General features: G+C 38.8%; 1 protein-coding gene across 1 annotated transcript in view; it reads right to left on the bottom strand.

The window, feature by feature from the left end:
* Nucleotides 1-430: 430 nt before the first annotated feature.
* edil3a (EGF like and discoidin domains 3a) overlaps nt 431-25,782 on the bottom strand; it is a 105,687-nt gene continuing 80,335 nt past the window's right edge. The window contains exons 8-9 of the mRNA XM_088995445.1: nt 8,668-8,823; nt 431-1,642 (exon numbers count right to left, since the gene is read on the bottom strand). Of these exons, the coding sequence (XP_088851571.1) occupies nt 1,493-1,642; nt 8,668-8,823 (306 nt within the window). The 3' untranslated portion in view covers nt 431-1,492. The remainder of the gene's footprint in view (nt 1,643-8,667; nt 8,824-25,782) is intronic.

Genomic DNA, 25,782 nt, shown 5'->3' with positions numbered 1-25,782 from the left:
TAATAATGATGATGATAATGATGATGATAATAATAATAATAATAATAATAATAATAATAATAATAATAATAATACATTTCATTTATAAGCGCCTTTCAAAACTCTCAAGGTCACTTTATAGTGACAGAATGTTTTTCTGTGGGTGAGCAGCGGCAGCCACACACGCCAGCATTCACTCACCCCGGAAGTTACTCAAATAGATAGAAAACTAGCTAGTTAGAAAGCTTGCTAGCTATATAGATAATAGATATAGATAGATTGCCAGCCAGCTAGAAAGCTAACTAGCCAGCCAGCTAGATAGCTAGCTAGCCAGCTAGATAGCTAGCGTGCCAGCCATCTAGCTAGCTAGCCAGCTAATTTATCAAGTGATTCTCCTTCAAAAAAAAAAATACAAAAACAAAAGGAAATTATTGATTCAAAGATAATTAACATAAACTGTTCACTTATTGATTTACGCTTATTGGCTAACCATTGTGGTTAAAAAATGATAGTGTATGCAGTGATGGGCTTTCTGGGGAGCATACAGTAATATCCTGAGCGCTTTAATTAATTCATCTTACCATAGACAACACTGAACACATATTTATAAAATTTGGATGGGGAAAAAAAACATAATTGGAATAAATACAAAAACGCACAAAAACTCAACATAGGTCGATGACATATTAGTCGTGAAATGAATCCAAATGAGCACTTCGACATCCGCCGTCTGCGCGGCAACGCGACTGAATGAATCGCTAAGAGTATTTGCAGACAAAGCTAACCTTTTTCAGGACAATTTGAAAGCAAACACAGTTCCCTAAATTAAAGTCATTACCTTCACGGTTGGAGGTTTTGACTGATTTGTCGTATGAAGCGGTCTTTTCCTTCACGCACCATGCAATTTCCTGGTCTTTTACATATAATACAATTGCATTCAATTGTGTTTTGTTTGATGGCGTCACGCAAGTGCCCATTAAGGTGAAAGAATGGATTGGCAAAGTTAAAAGTAAAAAATATATTTGAATTTGATGCATTTTTTTCATGTTTGTGTGTGTGTGTGAATGTGGTTGTCTGCGTGTGCGACGGTGCGAACGTAACATGGCCGCCGCGTAGTTTGTTTTAAAAAGTGACTCTGTACAATAGTTTGTATGGCAAATCCACAGTGAGATCCTCAGCCTCACCCCTTTCCACCCCCCCTCCTTGACCCTAAACCCACAAATGTATATTACAGTTCTCAAGAACAATAAAAAGGCAAGAATCACACTGTAAAGAAAACTCAATGGACATAAAAAACTAACAGAGCATTAAATTATTGTCTCCAAATAATCAATCAAAAATGGTGACTCTTCACAAAATTCCTGAAATCAAAATAAACTACTGGAAATCTTTTTTTTAATTTATTTTTTTCATTTTAACAGGTCGCACAGTTTGTTTTTTTCACTACTGGGTAACATACGCCAGTATAACGCTAAGACGGGGAACGATGTTGATAGCAAGAAGGGAAAGGATGTCACTCTTCCACGGTGCAGCCGAGTAGCTCTGCGCGCAAAGTGATCCTTCCGTACCACGACCACGGAAGGATCCGGATGAACCGAGCGTAGATGGGTGGATCGATCACATTCTTTCTGTGGGTCTCGTTGTCAAAATTCCCCTGAAAGACCTGAAAGCACAGAAACAGAAAAAAATGTTTGTTACTGTGGCATACTAAGAAGTTGCTTTCTTTGTGCATAAGGAGGATTTTATATTGGTAAAATTTGGTCGCATAAGCTCATAAAACTTTCCGGAGTTTAAAAATCCTCTCTGGAGGTGAACTTGATAAGGACCATCATGACTCCCCCTCCCCGAGAAAACAATCACGAACTGAATGAGGCTGCGTTAAAGGCCTGGAAACGCTTTGTCAATGAAGATCGACTTCCAGGTGAAGTCAGCCGGTTGCAGGCTTCATGCAAGTAAGGTTTATGCCACCAAATATGAAGTGTTATTTACTTCAAGTTTATTTAATAGTGTCTGCTCCTATACTTTTGCCCACTGGAAATCTAAGGTGGGGTATTTATTTATTTATTTATTTATTTATTTATTTATTTATTTTTTTGTATTTATTTATTTTTATTAGTGTCTTTTATTTGTTTTTTTTAATGCATTTATTTATATTATTTATTTATTTACATTTTAATTAATGTGTTTATGTATCTATTTTATTCGTGTTTATTTTTATGTATTTGTATTTATTACTATATATTTTTATTATTTATGTATGTATTAATTTTTATTACTGTTTTTTATTTATTGGTATTTATTTTTATGCAATTAGGTTGGATTGGATTTGCCTTTATTAGTCTTTATTAGTCATATTATTTATTTTTATTATTTATTTATGTGTGTTTTTTATTTGTTGGTATATATTTGTACGCATTTATTTGTATTTACATTTTAATTAATTAATATAGTTCTATATTTTATTCGTGTATATTTTTATTTATTGGTATTTATTCCTATTTATTTTTATTATTTCTTTATTTGTATTTATTTCTTTATTTGTGTATTTATTTTTATTACAGTTTTTTATTTATGCTTATTTATTTTTATGCATTTGGATTGGATTGGATTTGCCTTTATTAGTCTCGCAGTGGAGAAATTTACATTTCACAGCAGCAAAGTGCAGTTATTTATTTATTTATTTATTTATTTGATGTATTTGATTTGATTTATTTATTTGATCTGCAAAAGTAAAACCAACCAAAATTTGAGTGCCTGCCAAAAATATTTCAGAGACGGCGTCCCGCTATTGTCGATTTGGGACTGTAAAATATAATCCACGTAACACTTTGTGGCGCATGCTGATAGGCATTTTCATCACATGTACACCACAGTGCAACCACTGAACTAGCCTGGCAACTAACGGGGGCTAAATGAAGTCTGATAATTAATTTATGAATCGCTAAGCTTGCAATAAACCTTTAAACAACAGTGCAGGGCCCAACTAATGCTCGCAAACATGTGGGATGCAGCATTGCATTCGTAAGTGTTTAATTGACAGTAGAGTGAAGTTTATTAAGAGGAAATGAATCGACAGGGGGGGGGCAGCTTCATTGAAGGATATGATCAGTCCAATTAAAAACACATGATTAGGCCCGTGGAATTAGCATGTCATGAGACTCACTGTTGTGCAAAATGGAAAAATCAGTTGGCCAAATCCAAGCAAATGATGAACGACTCATTTTCATATTCCGGGGAAGGGGGAGGGGGGACTGGCGGCAAGCATTTTTGACTACAAATCTCAACAGCTCACCAGCCAACTTTCCGACCCTTATTCCGACTCATTTCCGACAAAATCTCTTTGTCCTGTGACTGGAAACTGTCTTGAAAGCATGTAACAGTGTTACTTAAAGGATAATTAAAAAATGACTTCCGTTTTTTTTTCCGACAGTTGACAGAAATGCAAAGGCGGTGTGAATGATTCGATTGCTAATGACGTAGAGACTTTCTAGAGAATCCCATTGGCGCCCAGAAGTGAAGTCTAAGTCCATTATTAGAATCTGCATTGGCTTTAAAGTACGTACTTAAAGGACAACCGACGCCTCCGGACAAGTTGTGTCCATAATTTGTAAAATCACTTCAAATGACTTCTACCGAGCGTATTTTACAAAGATTTCACCCCATATAGCTATATTTTACATTTTAAGCCTCGCGCTGAATAATCAGGAAGTCTTTCTTTCGGGTTGATGACGATCCCCACGTGACGTCACGTTTGGAACGCCCCTGACCGAGAAAGCGACACACAATGCATTTTGGGTACTTTGTGTGGTCTGAAAACTTCATGTTGATCCGTGTTGATGGCGAAATTAGAAGGAAAACACATAACGCTATGGTGAATCGTTGTGTTGCACCAAGACTACTATTTGATACTAGTTGACACAAATTCCCAGCAGACAAATCAGCCCATTTCCAACGGAGCTTGGGTGCCATCTTGTGCATTTTGTGGGACGCTACGTTGGCGTCCTGACAGCTCGAAATGATCCGGAAGGACTTCTTTAATCAATTGCAAACATTTATGCTTGGTTTATGCTAAGACGTCTTGGCGTGAAGTCATTTTTATTGGTGTTTTGCATTTGAATAAAACGTGACATCGGTTGCCCTTTAATACACAGTATGGAATATATGGTCATTTTCAAAATCACGCTTCAGCAGACAAAACGAGAAAAACAAACAGATTCGCAAAGAAGTGACAAAATATGGTAGGTATGAAAACAATTACACATGAACTCGCTCGTTCCAACGCTTTTGTGGCTGTTTGGGGGGATGGAGGGTAGAGGTTGGAGGCCTCGCGATCAGTCATCAATAATAAATATCAGTTTGGGAGGAGAAAATGCACAATGTGTCCATGTAAGGTCCCTCCTAGTGATGTTTCGCTCAGAAGACTGCTAGGTTTGCAATGTCTCCCGCTCACAAGGATAACAAGCGCAAATAAATGTGGGTGACGTGGACTCTTAACCTAACCGGCAGGCTTACATAACACACACGTTCATATTTCCCAAGGTGCATAAGATATCCGACGGCAACGTGAAACAACCAATTTACCAGACACCTCAATCAATAGTTATATTGCAAAATTCCAGAAGCAGTTTTGAGTAAGAATCTTGAGTGGCATTATTTTGGCGATTTTCAAATCATTCACCCACTCCTTGATTACTCAAGATTACAACTCCCGGGAGAAGAGATTGCAAATTAGTTTGCAATTAAGGATTACATTCATATGTATGTAACTATATGTAACTTCATTGCGAACATTTCATCGTGCACATTAAGTTGCAAATTCTGAGCTAATAGTCATAAAATATTAGTCACAACCAACAGTAAACCCTACTGTCTGGATACCCAACACTTGAATTGCTCAACCTGTCCATGAACACGATAGCATTAAAGCGGAGTTTCAGAGGAGATGGAAGTGGCTTTGTAAAAATTGTGTCAAGATGTAACTGGAAAAAGATGTTTAACTCATTCACTGCCAGACGATGTGCAAAAATGTGTCCACTCCAGTGGCAGGCTTTTTGTCATTGTCACTCGAATTCCAGGACCCACAGAATATAGTTTTCTGACTACATAAACATTCAATGCAGCGTAAGAAAACTTCGACTCTGTTCTTTCATCAGAAAAAAACAGTAAATTCCTAAATTATATGGCTGTGGTGTTATATAAGCTTGAAATGGGGCAATAATAATAATAATAATACAGTAAAGTCTTGTTATATCGATATTCAAGGGAGTCCGAAAAAATATCGATATAACCGGGACTATCGATATATCCGACCCTGTTTGCATGTAATTTTCTCCGTGCGTGCATAGAAATAGTATCGATATAACCGGGACTATCGATATATCCGATATCGATATAACGAGACTTTACTGTACTAATAATAATAATAATAATAATAATAATACATTTCATTTATAAGCGCCTTTCAAAACTCTCAAGGACACAGGATATTTTTTCTGCGGGTGAGCAGCGGCACCCACACGCGCCAGCGTTCACTCAACCCGGAAGTAACGTAAAATAAAAAAATACAAATTAAATAAATAACAAATAATATGACAACACAAAGACACGAAGAGTCATTCATTCTTCAGCACTTTCTGTACCCTCTTTGTGACATGAAGCAGTTCTAGATGAAAGAGGAGAAGATCAAAACCTCCAGCTAGCTAGACAGCAAATGGGTAGCTAGGTAGGTAGCTAGCTAGCGAGATAGATAGCTGGATTGACGACTATTTCATCTTACAATACAATACATACATATTAGTATATATAGCACTTTAACAACAACTGAATCTGTAACAAAGCGCTTACATGGTAAAAAGGGAAATGCTGCCCATTTGTGGAAGGGAAAAAATAGCCAGAGGCCATGGCCAGCGCTTTATCAGCACCCAAATAAGAAGAAACAAAAACCGAAAAAAATCGGGATTGGTGCTTTACGTCATATTTTCAATTCCCGAATAAATTTGTGAATGGCAGTGCATGAGTTAACGACACCTTACGAAAGATGATCTCAGATACATATATTTCAATTTAGCTTACATTTTGATCAAAACTCAAAGATTAAAAACGAATCGCACCCTTTCGACAGTATATCCAGGGTTCAAAATAGATCCATTAGAACTCAGGTTTCAAATTCCTCCATGTTGCAACACACCTGATTCAAACTAGAAGGTCCAATGACAGGCTCGTACATAGCTTGCTAATCAGCTGATTATTTCAATCAGCTGCGTTGTAACAGGAACTCAGAATTAGGATTTAGGAGAAAGCCCCACTGATTAACGCATTGATGAATAAACGTGACCCTACGGTGTATCATTAAGGACAATTCACAATGCGACGCGTCTCTTCCGAAGAAAAGACAAGACATGGCGTGCTCCACTCTGCGAGGGGATCCTAAAACCAGTGCCGGTGACTTCACCGACTGCCGATATCTGTATTCCGACACAGTCTCCTCTCTAAATCTCCATCTAACCGCCTTCAGCTGCTGCCACACAAGCGCTGAAGCCGGCAGCTGAGAAGAATACTTAGAAGCATCGAACACTCTGCCCAAACCAAACACAAACACACACATGTATTGCGGTGTGGAAGAACGATCCACAAGAGCACGACAGTCAAATGTGTCCTCTGGCATTAATGGCAACTTGAGCTGTCTGAGGGTAGGTGGTAGTGGTGAGAGGCACCTTGAAGGATCCTACTTGTGAAAGGTCCCCAGGCTCACTCTCAGGACAAACTGATTGACATTTTTCGCAACGCCGCTAAACAAGCCTCTCCTCTAATCTCACGCACACTCCATCTGACTGGCTGTCCTTGTTTTGCTCTGAAGCATATCGCCATAACAACTCGAGGGGGAAGGTGAATTATCCACTGAAAGAAATGGCTTTTAACAGTCGAACCTCATTTTAACGGACCCCCTTTGTAACGTTTCTACTGTAATCATATTCACGTTTCAAAGTCCCAAATGCACGTAATTCATTATCCATTTGCGGATTTTGCTTCCAAGGAACACCTTAATCACATGGAGTTTATTATATAGACCAGATTTTGAGCAACAAAGCAGTGAAAAGGCGCTCGTGGGAAGCTAATTGCCCTAGCGACCTGGTTTAAGAACAAAATGTACAGTGCGAGATGCCCCTCCGTTGCTTAGCATGATCTGAAAACGCCATAAACGGACGCAACTCTTTCTGCCTCTGAAAGTGGCTCGATGTGCTAAGGCAGCGGTCGGGAACCTATGGCTCGCGAGCCATATATGGCTTTTTTGATGATTGCATGTGGCTCGCCGCTAAAATTAAATATGCATATTCTCGCTTTTTCGCTGTTCATTTCCTGTTGGGGCTGCAGTTGGCGGAAAGCGCAATTTTGATTGGATGATACTGACCTAGGTTGGCTGAAAGCGCAATTTTGATTGGATGATACTGGCCGTCATGTTGAAACAAGTAAACAGCCCTTTAAATAAGATCGCTGAGTAAAAAAAATGGTGAGTACACTTCAGCTTGAATGCACCGAAGGACTCACTTTTGTGGAGAGAAAAGGCGCTGATTCTAATTTGCAATGAAACAATACACTTGAAACAGTCGAATGTCAGTGGCATTTTGACAAGCCCCATGCTAACGTTAGCATCAATATACTTCTGCGAGAGACAGCAGAAAGCAAGTGTGGACGCGCAATGAGCCGTGGGCACGCTAGCTAGCAGTAACTCCGCGTATGGACCCGGAAAGTTGACTTTCATTCCGATCGTTTGGCTGGATTTTTACCAATCATGAGGAACGGAAAACCATTCATGTTAACGGCGATTTTAAATACAGTAAAGTCTCGTTATATCGATATTCAAGGGAGTCCGAAAAAATATCGATATAACCGGGACTATCGATATATCCGACCCTGTTTGCATGTAATTTTCTCCGTGCGTGCATAGAAATAGTATCGATATAACCGGGACTATCGATATATCCGATATCGATATAACGAGACTTTACTGTAATACATTCGGATATTTTGTTTAAAAGTGGCCATGCGTGCGTGTGTGTTTGTGTGTGTGTTTGCGTGCATGTTTGCGTGTGTGTTGCTCACACTGAAAAAAAATTCTAAATATTTTACTTTTATGCGTCTCTTAGTGAAAAATGTTCCCGACCCCTGTGCTAAGGTCTTCAAAAAGGGTCTGCGGATTTTCCATTGGTGCAGTCTAACCCAGTCACAAATAGAATCACAAGATGCGGCGCTTATCTGTCGCTAACACGGAGACTGAGAAAAGTAAACAATGGCCCACTTGCTGACAGCTCTGTGAAAGACAAAAGGTTTTTAGTTCCGGCTGTAGCGCTCTTCTTGTCAACAGGGAGGCGAGAGCAACCCCCCTCGCTGCCTCTGATGTCGAGGCCGATTGCAGGGGACAAATGTACCCCTCCGGATGGCCGCGAACAAGATTTTCCGATCAGAACTGGTCAAGCTTGGTTGACATGACAGTCTTATCTGATCCGAAAGCAGAGGGGCAATCCCAGCTAGGTCAGTCCGAGGGCTGGGAAAGAGACTCGAGAGAGAACCGATATGGAGATGTGGCATGTGGCTAGTTTGTTGAGTTTTTCTGGATCGTAGCCATTTTTAATGGCGTAAAATAATAATTCACGATGTTGTCGGGTGTAACGGTGTGAACGCCATACATACCTTGTCCTTTCCTTGCTTCTCATCTTGGTATTTTTTCCACCGCTCTCCGTCATTACTGTACGCCAATTTGTACGAGCCGACAAACTGCACATGGCCAAAGTCTTTAGCTCCCTGGGTGATTATACCCGTGATCTTGGTTGGCACCAGTAAGTCCATCTGGAAAAGAAAAAAAACGAGAGCGAGTAAGAGAAGACATGAAATAGGTTTGCAGGAGAACCAAAGTTGAAAAATGCTGACAAGATTAGAAGACTATCATTTTTGCATGTCTTTTTTCATCTTTTTTTTGACGCACAGGCGCAATAAGTGGCTTTCATTATTCATACAAGCTCGACTGAGCAGTATAGAAATCGCATGCGGCTTCAAAGAGCCAGACATGTTGATTGGGTTTCATTTCAAAGAGGTTATTTGTTAAACTCAGCGGAAATTTAACAGTGCTGACGACTTTGAGGTAAAACTTTTATCATACCTGTCAACAGGCTGCATTTTGCTGCATTCTGTACAATTTTTGCACAATTTTAGATGTATACAACTGATAGAAAATAGACAGAAAAGAAGTATTGATATTTAAAGTTTCATGCTGCCGAACACAAGGCCCACAATGGAAGCACAGAAAATCTGGGGTTAATCTGACGTCTTGTTTTTGAGTTGGTGACGATTCCTGACGTGACGTCACGTCACGAACGCCCCTGAATGAGAAAGCGACACACAATGCATTTTGGGTACTTTGTTTGGTCTGAAAACTTCGTCGTGATTGATGATGACGAAATTAGAAGGAAAACACATAAATAATGCAATGGTGAATTGTTGTGTGTTGCACCAAGACTACTATTTGATACTAGTTGACACAAATTCCCAGCAGACAAATCAGCCCATTTCAAACGGAGCTTGCACGCCATCTTGTGCATTTTCTGGGACGCTACATTGGAGTCCTGATGGCTCGAATTGATACGGAAGAACTTTAATCGATTGCAAACATTTATGCTTTCCTCTTCAGAACTATTTGGATCATATTCATAACTGGATGTGTAACAAGAAAGCATCTTCTCCGAATCTGAAGCCATTGTTTTGATTCTAGAGCTAGGCAACACGCCCTGGCGTGACGTCACGAACGAGGGGGCGGGACCTTCTGAAACTTGCCATTTTCAGGGTCTTTTTGAAGTAGTTCTGGGACACTTTAACTAATTTTTATTGGTGTTTTGCATTTGACTAAAAATATCAGCCTGCGTGTTTTGGGTACTTTAAATGCTATAAAATGCGTTTTTCTGATGTCAGTTAGGAAACAAAAAAATCGGTTTTCCTTTAAGTATTCGCTCGACAACAATGATATGTGACTTTCATTAGTTCCGTTTGTTTTTAATTTTTGGGGCCACGCAGTTGTTGCAACCCTGCAATTGGTGTCACATGTAAAGATGCTTGAACAATTTAGAAACTCTCAGAGTGCCAGAGCGTTCCTTTTGATGAATATACGTATTGAGAAAACATATATCAAACCTTAGCCCACATCGTCCGGATCGCAGCACACTGATAGGGCTAAATGCACGTTAAATCCACCTCAGTGTAGATTCAAAAGAAAGCCTTTCAATAATACATAACGTTAGGCTCCGCCTTCGGGTTTACACCGAACACCATGGCGACTCTTTGAACCACCCCCACTGCACATTCATTTCCCTCAAATAGCCTCGATAATCTGAAATATCTATTTTAAAGCGATACGAAGCAACGACTGAGCCAACTTCTGCTGTTTTCCCTCTTTTAAGTTTTAAACACCGCTCGAGAGATTCTCTCTCTCTGGCCCTCGACTGTGTGAGGTGAATTTTAGAAAAGCATCCTTCAGCACGCCCGCTGAAAACAAAAAAAGGAAAAGACCTGAGGCCTTGACAGACATGCGCCTGTTTATGCATGACATCAACCTCTCACACTTAGCGATACCGGTACTCGAAATTCTAGATTGATAATATCAGTTAGAGATGCACCACCTACACCACTTTTTTTTCAGACTGGGAAAACAAAAGAATAAAATAGGCTGTTAGATGCTCGTGTGGTGTTCGTCAGATATATCGTATTTTCCGCAGTATAAGGCGCTTTAGAGTATGAAGTGTATCATCAAGTAATGGCCCATTTTAAAACTGTTTTGAAACTGCATAGAACGCGTCAGCTTATAAGGTGCAGAGAACAGAAGCCACAAAAGTGGCTACGGTTGAATTATGAATGCTTTCAGAGGATCTATGCTAAAGGGAATACAATACAATGCAGTTTTCACAACTGCGGTTGTAACAAAGTGATTTAGATACTATTTAACTGCCATTCTTGAATTTATTTGGGAATTGAAAAGCATGATGTGGAGCGCCATTCTTCATTTGGTTCAGGTTTTGTTTTTTTCTTATGAGGGAGGATAAAGTGCTGGTCAGACTTCTGGCAATGTTTTTCCCTTCCATGAGTGAGCAGCATTTGCCCTTTGTTCATGTTAGCACTTTGTTACAGCTTCAGCTGTTGTTAAAGCGTGATATAAATCAATATGTACAGTATGTATTGTATTGTATTTTGGACAGCCATCCCCATTTCAATCTCAGATAACTCCAGACCCAAATAATTTAGGGATTAACTCTCTCTTTTCTGATGAAAGAAGAGAGTCTAAGGTTTCTTAAGTTAAATTGAATATTTACATAGTCCTAAAACTCCATATTCTGTGGGTCCTACAATTTGAGTAAAAATGACAAAAACCCTGGCACTGGAGTGGACACGTTTTTCTGTCGTCTGGCAGTGAATGAGTTAAAATACTACATCCAAGAAATCAGATTACTGATCCACTGTTGGCTTTTAGGTCATAAGATTTTAGGCGAGCTTGTCAGAGCTCATCATGTGTGGTACCTTCAAAATCCTTCTCGTTTTAGCGTAAAAAAAACATTTCAATCGAACTTAAGTTACCTTCATCTGTTATTAATTCGTTCTGACAAAATAGCCCCAGTCCAAGAACTTCTGTTTGTGTACTAGCCAAATACTGAGAACCGATTCGTCACAATGTCATAATATCTCGCAATCGCGATGAAAACATCCATAAACCCACAGAATAAAACATGGCACAGTTTACTTAACATGACACTTTTTAGAATCACAACTTGTCACTCCTGACATTTTAACATCCAATTGTTTATTCTTCCAACAATCCGTAACTAAAGACATTTTATTCTATTTTGCATGTCAGAAGACTCGAAAGAATTATGTACAATGAGCACATAAGTATAGATGAGAAATGAAAGCTTCTTTGCCGGCTGAGTGGCGTTCATCCATTTCGCAGAGCGTAATTAATAAATGGCGAACAAAGTGTTATTACCTTAAAGAATCAATGTCGTACTATCGTGCATATCGAATTGTTGCAACAGTTGGTAGGAGATATGGATGTTCTGTCTTTTTCAAGTGACAACAATCTCTTTTTGTCAATGGATGCTACAGCTTGGTGTTTGCTTTCAAAACTTAGCTTGTAGCAGATGTGTACATTCCACCATGACGTCTCTGATCCACTGGTGAAAAGGAGACTTTCATCCTCTCATCTTTCATGTAACAGAGGTCAAGAGATCAAAGCGTCCTTTTCACCAGTGGATCAATGACACCATGGTGGAATGTGCATGTCTACTACAAGCTAAATGTTGAAAGCAAACACGAAGCTGTAGCATCCCTTAATGAAAAGAGATTGTCTCACATCTCCTGTGGCATGTGTATCCGCCTCAATTCCGAGCGGCGATTTTGCTTTGTGTTGACTATTATGTGAAGCACTTTGTTACAGCTGCATTTGTTGTGAAAGCGCTATATAAATTAGGATGTATTGTATTGTAACATTTGGCTTAGAACATTCCGAGATTCATTACTTTGAATTTTCATTCAATTTCCGTCCGATTTTTTTTTTGCTAAAAAAACGGATATCTGAATTAGAATTCAGCAAGCAGTTCAAAGCACTGAGGCACATTTGACAGGCTGAACGTTATTCAGCATCTTCTCAATTAAAAATACAACAGCGTATTTGGTCTTGGCAAACAACGTTTGTATTTGTATGCAGGGCAAAATAGCCCAAAGACTTCAGGCAAGGTAAACATAGAGCCGCATTCCAAACACAGTCATTCTAAATTCGGCAAAGAACGTACTAAACATATACAGTGATACCTCGGCTCACGAACGCTTTAGCTAACAAATGTTTCGCCTTACGAACGTTAAATTCGCGAGAATATAATCTTGACATACAAACTATTTTTCGGGAAACACAGAGAGCGCAACAATGAGTGATGTGTCGTTTGCGAACGAGCCGGCTCTTGGAGCTCCTGAAATGGCAGACAGCTTTTTTTCCCTATTCCCCGCTCCCAGTCTTCGGTTAAAGCCACACGTGATTGGTCAAGATCCGTGGTAGAGGAGGGAGGGGACACACGCAGCAGGGGCGGGGGGTGCAGAAACACAAACGCACACACACTCAAGGGAGACGACGGCGCTTGAAACAAAAAAACGAAAGTGAAAAAAAAGTGAAATGTTGAAAAAATGGATCGAAAACACAATGAACTTTGGACTCGTTTTAATTTTATTGACATTTCAAAGGCAGAGTGTAGACTGCAAGGTTAATATATCCCATCAATCAGGCTCCACAAATAACCCGCACAAGCCATCTGTAAAATTTGAAGAGAACATACAAGCAAGGGAACCAGCTATTAATAAAATTTCTAGTCTGTCTGCCTGAATCTGTTGCTGTTGCAATATCACAACTTCTAAGATGTACAACCCAGAGCTCCTTGAGACACTTTATGCAAAAAGCTATCCATTCCATCAAGCCATCAACGACCGTCACAAAGGTAAATAAAACCACTTTATTATACCATACAGTTTATTTCTTTAATTACAATACCAGAGCACATTTATTATACATAAAATAAGGTTAGTTAGTTGAAAATCTTTTTATGGGGACCTGGGAATGGATTATTTTCATTTTACTGGTTTCCTATGGTAAATTAATGTTTGGAATACAGTGATACCTCGGTTTTCGACCATAATCTGTTTCAGAAACCTGTTCGAAAACCTATTTGTTCAAAAACCGAAAGAGCACTGTCCATTAAAATCAATGTAAAAAATCTCAATCCGTTCAAAGTCTAGAAAACAACTTTTTAACTATTTCATCGGATAAAAACTTAATAATAGAGCAGGTCATGTGTAAAATTCTATAAAAACAAACAATTTTTAACATCAACATTAGCATCTGTACATAAAAATCTCTTTATCTTTCTGCCACGGGGCGTGTTGGCACCTATCCCAGCTGTCTTTGGGCAAACACAGTGCACACTAACTTTTCAAACCATCCTCTGCTTGCTTTAAAAATCATACTATTCAGAAGATCTTAACCAAATATGTCAGCATTTTCGCAAAGATAAAACAACAATGTTAATGCGTCGGTCACAATGAGACAATGAGGAAGACGTGACATATAAGGAAGTGACGTATAAGGAAGCAGAGGGTAGTCGAGTGATGCATTCAGATGCACTCAGTTTAGTTGAGAACCAAATTTTGGTTGTATACCGGGGCAATGGATGGAATGAGAACCGAGACATTCGAAAACCGAGGTTTGACTGTACTCACTTTTTGCCTTCCACACACTTTCTGGGAACCAATTAAATTCGGAAGCCAAGGTATCACTGTATTATTGATCAATATCTCTCTATATCAAACACAATAATCACTTATTGGGTTTTTAGTCACTCTCAATCCAAGTTCAAGAAGGAAGCAAAGTAGCATCTTTTCCTCTTGCTTGCACATTTGCCCACTTAAGCCGAGCAAACGCACCGCTGCTTATTAGCGTGAGAGATTTGGTAGGGAAACTTTGTCACTATTAGAAGTAGCTTTGCTAGTGCAAACTAAACAGATTAATGCAGCGAGTGCAGTCACACAGACTAGACCTGCTTTTCCCTATTTTATAAATACGCCGCATGTACTGTATGCATCGCCTATTGCTGACAGCATAGCTCCGGCTGCGCTGCTTTAACTGTTTGTAGTGAAGCCTCATTTAGTCTTCTTAGCCTGTGGCAAAAAAAAAATGTGCGTGTGAGGCACGCTCGTCTTCCACTAAGTCAAAGAGCAAAGTTCACAGTTGTCTGTCATTTCGGGGTAGCATGAAAGAGATGATGCGATGGACCATCAACTCCGCAGACAGGGTATAAACGAGGGTTAAAAGTGACAAGGACTTATAAATAAATAAATCTTGATTTATTGAATCAGTCAGCCCGGAAAATGCCATCCATACATACACTCCATGCATAGCCTTGCCCAGCTGCTTTTGAATGAGAGGGAGTAAGTAAAGGTTATTTATAGAGCACATTTAAACACGGCTTCGCACTAAACCGAAGCGTCGTACATAATGCATTAGTTACGGAAAAAATAAATAAATTATAAAAAGCAGTGACCGGCAAAACAGGTACAGTTGCAAATCAGAGGTAGAAATTTTAAAATGGCGCCAAGAGACTAACATCTAATTTCAGAAGATATTCAAAACACAGGTGAACATCCTGGTTGATCCCTGCATGTTGCAGGAGACCTCCAAGTGAAAATGCAATTACCATATTTTTCGGTGTATAAGGCGCACTCAAAAGCCTTAATTTTCTTTAAAAGATGTGTCTGTTTATTTTTGTATTTAGTCACTTGTTTGTTTATTATCAATAATCATGCATCTGTTCTAACTACTGTATTTTCCAGTGTATAAAGTGCATGGAAGTATATGGTGCACCCCCAATGAATGGTGTATTTTCAAACTTTGTCAATATATAAGGCTTCAATGAATGAAAAATATTTTCCAAATATAAAATATGAATATACAAAAGTTTCAAAATATAATGTACACTACATTATAAGGCGCTACAGTAGAGGTAGGGGTTACACACAAATTCTTCTGGGGGTGTTGGGGGGGTCGGTGGATGCTGAGAGTTGTTGCTACGATCTGATGTTTGTATCTTGAATTTCTGCTCTTAAGTCAAAGCAATAAATATGCTGAACTTTGACAACTTTGTCAATGCTATCCAGGTAGCGTCCAATTTATGACCCGTGCGCCTTACGACCATCCGTACTTACAACCATGACCGCCAGACCGTTTTTTTTTTTCATTTTAATTCTACGCCTGGCACCGCAACATGCTAGCAGCTCACTCCGTACGACAATTTTGGATTTCGACTTGCGACCGTTTTGACTTAGGACCGTTTGGTCGAAACGGAACCTGGTGGTAAGTCGGATGTTACCTGTACTTAAAAGGTCGTGCATAGACCATGCATTCAAAATACTGTATAAGGTGCAGCTGAGTATGAGAGGGACCCTCAATGAATGGTGTATTTTCAAACTTTTTCCATGTATAAGGCGCATCAGACTAGAAGGTCCACTTTCAATGAAAGAAAAAAGTTTTCCAAATATAGAAATATATACATTTTCCAAATTTAAGGCACATCACATGATAGGCGCTACAGTACAGTAGAGTTGGAGACTGCTGACAGTAGTTGACAGACCTGTTATGGCTCAATATTACTTATTTTATTGATTGTATTTGATAGTTGTCCATGGATAGCACTTTGTATGCAGATTTGTTTGTTTGCAAATGCTCTATAAATACAGTTGAGTTGAGGTACGAATTTCTACTGTAGAACATTCATATTCTACTGAACACATTACCGGATCATCAAATCGCATTTCCATGATATTGTTTCTATCGTGTCAAGATCAAAAAGAATACAATCGGTCTATGATGGGAGAACTGAATTCATTTATTTATTTAGTTTATACACACCAACGCTTTTCAACACTGGACCTGATGTTGTTAGAGCCACTTTAAACAGAATGCAGTAACACGGATGGAGCCTCAGTTCAGCTTGTCAAGTTAACTCGGAATGGCTGTGGCAACAGATGAAGAGAATTGGCCATGGCAACACCAACAGGAAGGAAATCAACCATGATGCCGTGGGTCATTTAAAGCTCTCCCGGCAAGGAGAACAAACATCTGTGACTTTTCATCGTGTGTCAGTGTGAGTGAAGATGAAGAATGGCTATGCTATTGCCTCTGAGCGCGACCCGGTAGATTTCATTCCTTTTTTTTTTTTTTTTAATGTTTACCGTAACCGAGCACGTGATGGACACCGTGACGATATTGGCAATAAGAAGTCTGTCCCAATGTGTGTCCTTGTCTAGAATTCAATCTGGAAAACGCGCAGCTACACATTGCCGACGTCATATAAAAGGAAAGGTGCGCCGCACATAAAATACTTCTGCAGTTGGCACAGTTTCAGGTTTTTTCTGAATGTTCCATAACTACCATATTTTCCGGTGTATAAGGTGCAACAGAGTACAGTGATACCCTGGTTTACGAACTTAATTAGTTCCCAGACAGAGTGTGTAAGGCTAAGTGTGTATCACAGAAATTAATTTCCCGTAGGACACCATTAAAATGACAATAATCCGTTCAGGTCCCCATGAAACATAATTTTCAACTAAATACGCCTTAAAACTACACACAATATACCTTGTTTTATGTATAATACATAATTATTATAATTAAAAAAATAAACTGGACTGCATAATAAAGGCAATTTATTTACCTTTGAGATGGTCATTGATGGCTTGATGGAATGGAGTGTCCGGTTTCCTCAGCTTTAAACACTTGATGAGGAACATAACCTTCTTCTTTCACCATCTTGAGGAATGATCCCTTGTAGGTGTTTTCTCTGCGATAATTTTACCTTTTTCCTCATCAATTGTGTTCTGTTTAGCTGTGTTGATAGCTTTTTGCATCAAGTGTACAGATGGCTTGTGCGGGTTGTTTGTGGAGCCTGATTGATGGGATATTTTAACCTTGCAGTCTACACTCTGCCTTTCAACTATTAAAGTTGAAACTCTCACTGTTGTCTGCCTGTCTCTTTAATGCTTAAACCACCCTCCCTCACTGCTGCGTTCTTGACCAATCACGTGGCTTTAACCAAAGACTAGGGGCATAGAGGATGAAAACAGTCGGCTGCCATTTTGTTGTTAGAAGAACGGGCTCGTTCGCGAACGACAAATCACTCCTTATATATTGAGTGTTAGGACTACATAAACATTCAATGACTCTCTTCTTTCATCAGAAAAAAAGATAATTCCTAAATTGTATGGGTCTGGAGTTATATGAGCATGAAATGGGGGCGGCTGTACAAAATGCAACAGATGCATATTGATTTATAGAGTGCTTTAACAACATCTGAAGCTGGAACAAAGCGCTAACATGGAAAAAGGGAAATGCTGGCCCCTTGTGGAAGAGAAAAAAACATTTCCAGATGTCTGACCAGCGCTTTATCGGCACCCAAGCAAGAAAAAAAAAACAAAACCCAAACAAATTCTGGAATAGTGCTCATATTTTATATAATAATTAATTTGTGAATGGCAGTAAATGAGTTAACCACATAAGCAAACGATTCTGATACAAATTAATTTAGTTTCAGGCTGCGGCCCTCCACATAGTTCTGGGAGAGCTGCTGAAGACTCGTGAATCCATCTTGGGTCGATAAGACAGATACGTGAATCCGAAATTTGTTGAAAGCCGACAACTGGAAGGAAGAGAGCAAGTGTGGCAAGAAGGCGTGCAATAGATGTGAAAGATAAGATGGTGGGTGTCCTTGGATAAGGAAAAAAGTTAGCCAGGCACCAGCAGGCACATACAGAATGTTTAAGGGTGCGTATAGTTGGAGGCTGCCAAATGCTTAAAAAATCTCCCACTCTAAGTAAATCAAGGAAGCAGATGGAGTCACGATATTTCGGATAATCGAATTACGCAGCTAATTTAATCATCATACTAGCTGTAGGGGAATTGAATAAAACGGAGGAGGAAAAACATATAATTACGCGGATTACGCAACATTAATATCATCATGTTAAAACAGCATGATATAATTTACAACGGGCAGGTTTAGAGGTTTGTATAGATTTTCCTTTTAAAGTATTTCTTTGAAAAATGCCTTTTTCACAACGCGGGTTTCTCGTGAGCTCATCTGTACTTCAACGACGATGTAAATTAGTGCTCTTAGTTTTTTTGGAACATTTTCCAACTACCGTATTTTCCACTATATAAGGCGCACCCAAAAGCCTTAATTTTCTTCAAAAGATGACACCGCGACTTATACGCAGCTGCGCCTTATATGTGAAATAATATTGAGCCACAACAGGTCTGGCAACTACTGTCAGCAGTCACCAACTCTACTGCAGCACCTATAATGTGATGTCCCTTATATTTGGAAAACTTTTTTTTTTATTGAAAGTGGACCTTCTAGTCCGATCTGCCTTATATATGGAAAAAGATTGAAAATACACCATTCGTTGGGGGTGTGCCTTATACTCCGGTGCACCTTATACACCGGAAAATACGGTACTTTGAATGCATGGTCAATGCACAGCCTTTTAAGTACAGGTAACATTACCACCGGGTTCCATTTCGACCAAACGGTCGTAAGTCAAAATGGTTGTAAGTCAAAATCCCAAATTGTCGAGCTGCTAGCGCGTTGCGGTGCGAGGGGTAGAATTAAAATTTAAAAAACGGTCTGGCGGTCATGGTCGTAAGTACGGATGGTCGTAAGTCGCCCCGGTCGCAAGTTGGACATTACCTGGATGCATTGACAAAGTTGTCAGTTATTATTGCTTTGACTTAAGAGCAGAAATTCAAGATACAAACGTCAGATCGTCGCAGTGAAGACTACTCGCTTATCAGCAAGCAGCAACAACCTAAACTCAAGGTGTTGACTGCCAACATAAATTGGATTTTCCAGTACTTTCAAACTAAAAGTAATGCAAATAGATCATCCAATCACGAATGACGATGTAGTCTAATAGAAGTCCAAAAACCATTACATTTTCAGTGAAAATACGATACCTTTTTTATTTCTTCTAGGATATATTTTGTTCCTCACAGCATGAATCACTGAAACAATTATAGATAAAATATTGTGCTAAAAAAGCATAAAAAGTCATAAAACAAGACGCGCAGCAGCGGCTTCCGCTAATGAAGCCATTTAAAAACGGGTTTAATTTCAGTGCGAAACCGCGAGTTATTTCTGCCACACCAAAGTCTGCTTTTGTTAAAATAAGTCATTAGTGTTTAATGTTGTATAAATGCATAGGAGTCGCTATAGGCTCACTTCCCCAGTTGTTTGTCATTTGCTAATGACTAATTCAACTCCCTGATGTTTTGGGTTCTGGCCCTAGTAACAAATGTAAGACAAATAACCAAAAAAATGGATGCAACTGCGGTTTAGTTTGTCATCTGCAAATCGATGAGATGATTAAATCGAAATGAATTGAGGAATCGGACCAAACAATTTTGGTTTGTAATAAAATTATTGTAATGACACATATCCAAACAGTGGTAAAATAATGAGCAGCCAGTGGAATAAAGCCTTTATCTCTGCCCTGTTAATTCAATATAGCATGACAAGAAGATAAACGCAGGATTTGACAATAATGTAATAATGAGTTTTTGTTTGCCCCCTTTTTTGTTTGGAGAAGAGTTTGAAGAAGTCTGACAATGACACACTGATGAAAGTTGCTTTTAAGGCTACAAAGACTTGTTCTGGAAAACAAAAAAGGAATGTAATGATTGCCATTTAACTTAATCCCTCAGAGGATGAATAAACAAACATCAGTCTCACTAATTGAAAGAAATATAGTTTGTTGTCGGCGCCATTGCAATTGAGGTGACGTTTGAATCAAGAAGTGCAAAAGTATTAATAAAACGCGGTTTGTTTACAATGGCATGTTTAGAAACACGTCCATAGAAGTAGTCCGTCGCACATAAAAATCGTCCCTCGGGACGCAGTGACTTCAGAATCAGAAGTCTGTGTAGGCTCTCAGTCATATAGGATTTGTCCATTGAGGAAAAAGTTTCTTCAGCCTTCATCTGTACTTTTTTGAAGGTGTCGGACAGGTGTTCGCTCCTCATCCGAAGAGATTTGTCACCAAACTAAAGTTGTGCTAGTCACTCTGGCCCTATATATACAGTAAAGTCTCGTTCTATCGATATTTTCGGGAGTCGGAAAAAATATCGATATAACCGGACTATCGATATATCCGATCCTGAGGCATGTAAATTTTCTCCTTGCGTTCATAGAAATAGTATCGTAATAAGCAGTACTATCGATATAACCGATATTGATATAACGAGACTTTACTGTATATATTTCATAATGGACAGTGGTAGCGGTACCAGACCTCTGCTCTAATAGGTCCCTACTCTAAGCCATGGATCGGTAGCGCCTGCCTGAGGGGAGTAGCTGGAAAAGGTGGTGGGCAGGGTGCGGAGGGTCCGGTAGGATTTTCCGCGCTCTTGTCTTGATTCTTGCTTGTGTCAAACTGATGCTTTTGAGACTATTTGCACACAGATGGCCAGTTTAAGTATAATAATAATAATAATAAATTTCATTTATAAGCGCCTTTCAAAACTCTCAAGGTCACTTTACAGTCACAGAATAAGTTTTCTTCAGCCGTCATCTGTACTTTTTTGAAGGTGTCGGACGTTTCGCTTCTTATCCAAGAAGCTTCCATGTCTGGATAGTAGGGATATATATAGGTCTGAAACTACCAACAAAAGACTAGTTCGCTGACGAAGCCTCTTGGATAAGAAGCGAAACGTCCGACACCTTCAAAGAAGTACAGATGAAGGCTGAAGAAACCTTTTCATCGATGGACCACTCCTGTACGACTGAGAGCTTACACAGACGAGTCACAGAATATATATTTTTTTTCTGTGGGTGAGCAGCGGGAGGCCAGACGCTTCAGCGTTTGCTCAACCCGGAAGTAACTCAAATAGATAGCAAGCTAGCTAGCTAGCGAATAGATAGCTAATAGTTAGCGAATAGATAGCTAATAGGTAGTGAGTATAGCAAGTCATTCGTTTCCGCAAAGGACATTTGGATGTAATTGTTAGTGGTATATTTTCCCATTGATCGTATGTTTGCACTTGATATCTAAAGTTATATAATGCTTTTAATGACCAGGGTTTTTTTCAACTTGCTTCCTAAAATGTCCTCCAATCCTGAAATGGAACCTGCCTAAATTGTCTGCATTGATTCAAATTGTGTGGCTGTTATTTTATATAACTGCGCTTAAACTGGCTGGTGCTAAATGCTACCTCGGAGTGTAAAAATTCTGCTTACACAAGATGTTACTATAAGCAAACAGCAGTAAACGTGTTTCGGCAGAGCCGAGTTTTTTATTTTTTTTAATTGGACATATGTTCACGATTCATTAAATCAGCAGAAGACGGTGCATACTAATGTGTCGAAGGAAGGTGATAAACAGATTGCTGATAGCCCAGTGGTGAGTTTGTTCCAATGGGAATGTTGCTGGAAGGAAACCTGATTTTATCGTTTCCCTAGATGCTTTTAAATCACATTTTAAGATGGAGAACTGAATCAGAACACACAAGACGGAGCTTCTGGGATTTTTGTGACCGTAGCGCTGCTGTTGCAGATGTCGTGATTTGCAAATAGGAGCACCCGCATGGGCGCTTCAGTTGCAGAGAAGCTAATCTATTTATTTCTGCAGTTGAGCAAGTGTGACCTGATTCGGGTTTGATCTTGGAGTAAAGTCATGATTTGTGTGTTACAGACACATTCTCACACTCACACATATACACACAAACAAACACATCACCCGCACGTATTCTGCAATTATCACATCAAGGTGATGAGCGGATGAAAGAAAAGCGACGTACAGATGAGTGAGAACAATCACACTTTCATAACTTTGAACTCATCTACAAAGTACTTTTTCTAACACCCCTTGTTGTGTAAATGATGCATATATTTTGGGATTCATGTTGCCGAAGGTTTTACACCGCAACATACCGCAGAGCGAATGAACAGTGTCGTACAGGAGTGGTCCATCGATGAAAAGGGTTTCTTCAACTGTCATCTGTACTTCTTTGAAGGCGTTGGGCATTTAGGTCCTCATCCGAAGAGCTTCGTCAGCGAACTAAAGTTGTGCTGGTAACTTTGGCCCTAATGGACAGAGGTGACTGTGCCAGACCTCTGCTCTAATAGGCCCCTGCTCGAAGATTAGGGAGCAGTAGACCACTCCCTGAAGCCAATCAATCCCTGGCTCTGGTTTCACCTCATCAGAATCAGAATCATCTTTATTGCCAATCTGATTACCTCTCCAATCTGATTATCTCTATTGTTCTATACCTGCATCTGGTTTCACCTCATTAGCCAATCTGAATACTTTTGTTTTTCAATCCCTAGCACTGGTTCCACCTCATTAGCATGACTGAGCCTATGTGGTATCGGACTAAGAAGTATGTAGTGGCATGGTTTAAATTAATTTGATTTTAGAACAGCAGGGACCTATCAAAGCAGAGTCCTGGCACGGCCACCTTTCCGTTCGGGATATAGGGCCAGGGTTACCAGCACAACTTTAGTTTGCTGACGAAGCTCTTCGGATGACAAAAGCCAATGCGTTGAGCTCAGACAATTCATATACAATACAACATATGAGCTTATTTTGATTACCATGCAAAATACTCCTGCTCGTACACGAGTAAACATTTTTAATTGTTTTTTAAACATTTTTAATTTAATATGTCCAAGAAAAAATAATCAATGACTAGTGATCGTCCTTCAGTAGTCGCTGGCTTTCCCAAAACTATTGGAGCAATACATTTAGTTTCTGGTGCAGTTATATTTTTACACTCCCTATTTTGAACTTATCAAACTATAAGTTGTACATGTGCTAGTCTCCTAAAGCTCCTAAAGTTAAAAAAAATAAAATAAAAAAAATGACTATCCTTTGCACGTCTGTCCCAAAGTTGTACAGATGACGGCTGATGAAACCTTTTCATCGATATCCTTTGTACGGAATTAAACGATAAACTCCTTCGTCAACCACTTTTGCACCTGTTGCCACCAGCCCGAGCGCAGTAGCAGTTTAAGTATTTTCAATCATCCCTAAATCAGGCCCATTCTTAGTCGCTCATTTTGAAATCTGGGCCTTTTCAGGCAAAAAAAAAACCAAAAACACTGATATGCAAGTTAATTGTACCGTCAGCCGTTTGGTGAATGAGCTTGAAATGGTTCTTCCTGACACACCTTTGCCGGCTAAAATGTATAAATACATGCGTTTTATTCACAAATAAAGAGATTAGGTGGAATTAGCTAACCACCCTGCGCATGTCTGATGGTCTCTTAGCAATCAATAGCGTATGCCCGCATATAATCCCCATTTGCTGCGGTAGACAACAAAACAACAAACCAAAATTTAGCGTCAACGGTGGATGCTAATGACACCGAAAACTGCAACGGCACAGCGGGTCGTCTTTGAATGGATGCCTTTTAATGTTGTTTAAACACCAGCTATTAAGCACTCGTAGACGTTTTTTGTTCTTTTGATGTTCTCACGCGGGATTTGTAAGAATGTGAGAAAACCTGCATTAGGTTTACGCTGCTGAATAAAACCCAAGTACCCCGATCTGTTATAGTCCTGACATCCCTTAACAGGGGCCTACAGACCAAACTAGCTTGAAATAAAGATGATAGATACTAGGTGGAAGGGATGATAAAATGGATGTGAAAAAAATGTGGATGTGTTTTTTCATAGGACTGGACTGTAGAACAGGTGCATGTTGTATTCACAGGGACAACGAGGAAAGTTGAAAGTATTCAGGAGGTGTTTGAGTGGATAATGAACTAATCTTCTCAGAGCAGCTGGAGCATTTGGCAGCTCACTCTGACAAGCTTCAGCTTCCCTCTTTAAAACATCTTGAACGATGATTTCCGTTCCTTGCAGCTTAGAATAATTCTGCTCTTGGACAAATCCCAAACAGGCGTGCTTTTCCTCGCGACTGTTGAATGTTTCAGATTTGTTGTAAGAATGTATTTATTTATTTATTTATTTATTTATTTGTTGTTTTCATTTGCATATATGTATCTGTGTGTATTGATTTATTTTATTTGTATTTATTTATTTAATGTTATTTATTTGCATGTATGTATAGGTGTGTATTTATTTATTTGTATGTATGTATTTATCTATGCATTTATTTATTTATTTATCTATGTATTTGTATTAATTTATTTGCATGTATGTATCTACGTGTGTGTTTATTTATTTTTTGTTTGCATGTATGTATTTGTTTTCCTTTTAGTTATTTATTTGCATTCATGTATCTGTGTGTATTTATTTATTTTGGTTTGTTTGTTTTAATTTGCATGTACAGTATGTATCTGTGTGTATTTATTTATTCATTTTATTGGTATTTATTTATTATTTATTTGCATGTATGTATAGGGGTGTATGTATTTATTTGTTTTCCTTTTAGTTATTTATTTGCATTCATGTATCTGTGTGTATTTATTTATTTTGGTTTGTTTTAATTTGCATGTACAGTATGTATCTGTGTGTATTTATTCATTTTATTTGTATTTATATATTTGCTATTTATTTGCATGTATGTATAGGGGTGTATTTATTTATTTTTATTTATTTATTTATGCATTTCTCTATTTATTTATCTATTTATGTATTTGTTTTGATTTATTTGCATGTATGTATCTACGTGTGTATTTATTTTTTATTTGTATCTACGTATTTGTTTATTTTTAGTTATTTATTTGCAATCGTGTATCTGTGTGTATTTATTTATTTATTTATTTATTTATTTATTTATTTATTTAATTTCCACAATCAATTTCAACTCTGTTTTCATTCACCGAAAGACAAATGATCGTCCTTTTGACAAATAATTTTGTATATAAATGTATGAGATGTCCGTGAGCTGTCGCAGACAGAAATATGGCGCAGAATACGCACATTGCGCTTGAACAGTAGCTGAAGCTGTAACAAACCGTAAACATTGACAAAAGCCAAATGCTGCCCCCTCATGGAAGGGAAAAAACATAGTCAGAGGTCTGACTCGCACTTTTTCGGCACCCCTCTGCAAGAAAAATGAAAACCCGAATAAATTCGGAAATGGCAGTGAATGAGTTAAAGTGAAACCGAATGCATCAAGTTGTACGGTTTTGCTATTAGCGCCTGAGCAGCTACCCCGCGGTGCACAGCAGGGAAAGCACTAGGTGTCTTGATTAATCAGAAAGCTTAACT

Source organism: Hippocampus bargibanti, linkage group LG04 (genome assembly GCF_051943395.1).
Source record: "Hippocampus bargibanti isolate YZ-2025 linkage group LG04, ASM5194339v1, whole genome shotgun sequence".
In the NCBI taxonomy this organism is placed as follows: domain Eukaryota; kingdom Metazoa; phylum Chordata; class Actinopteri; order Syngnathiformes; family Syngnathidae; genus Hippocampus; species Hippocampus bargibanti.
This window is presented reverse-complemented; position numbering and strand designations above follow the sequence as displayed.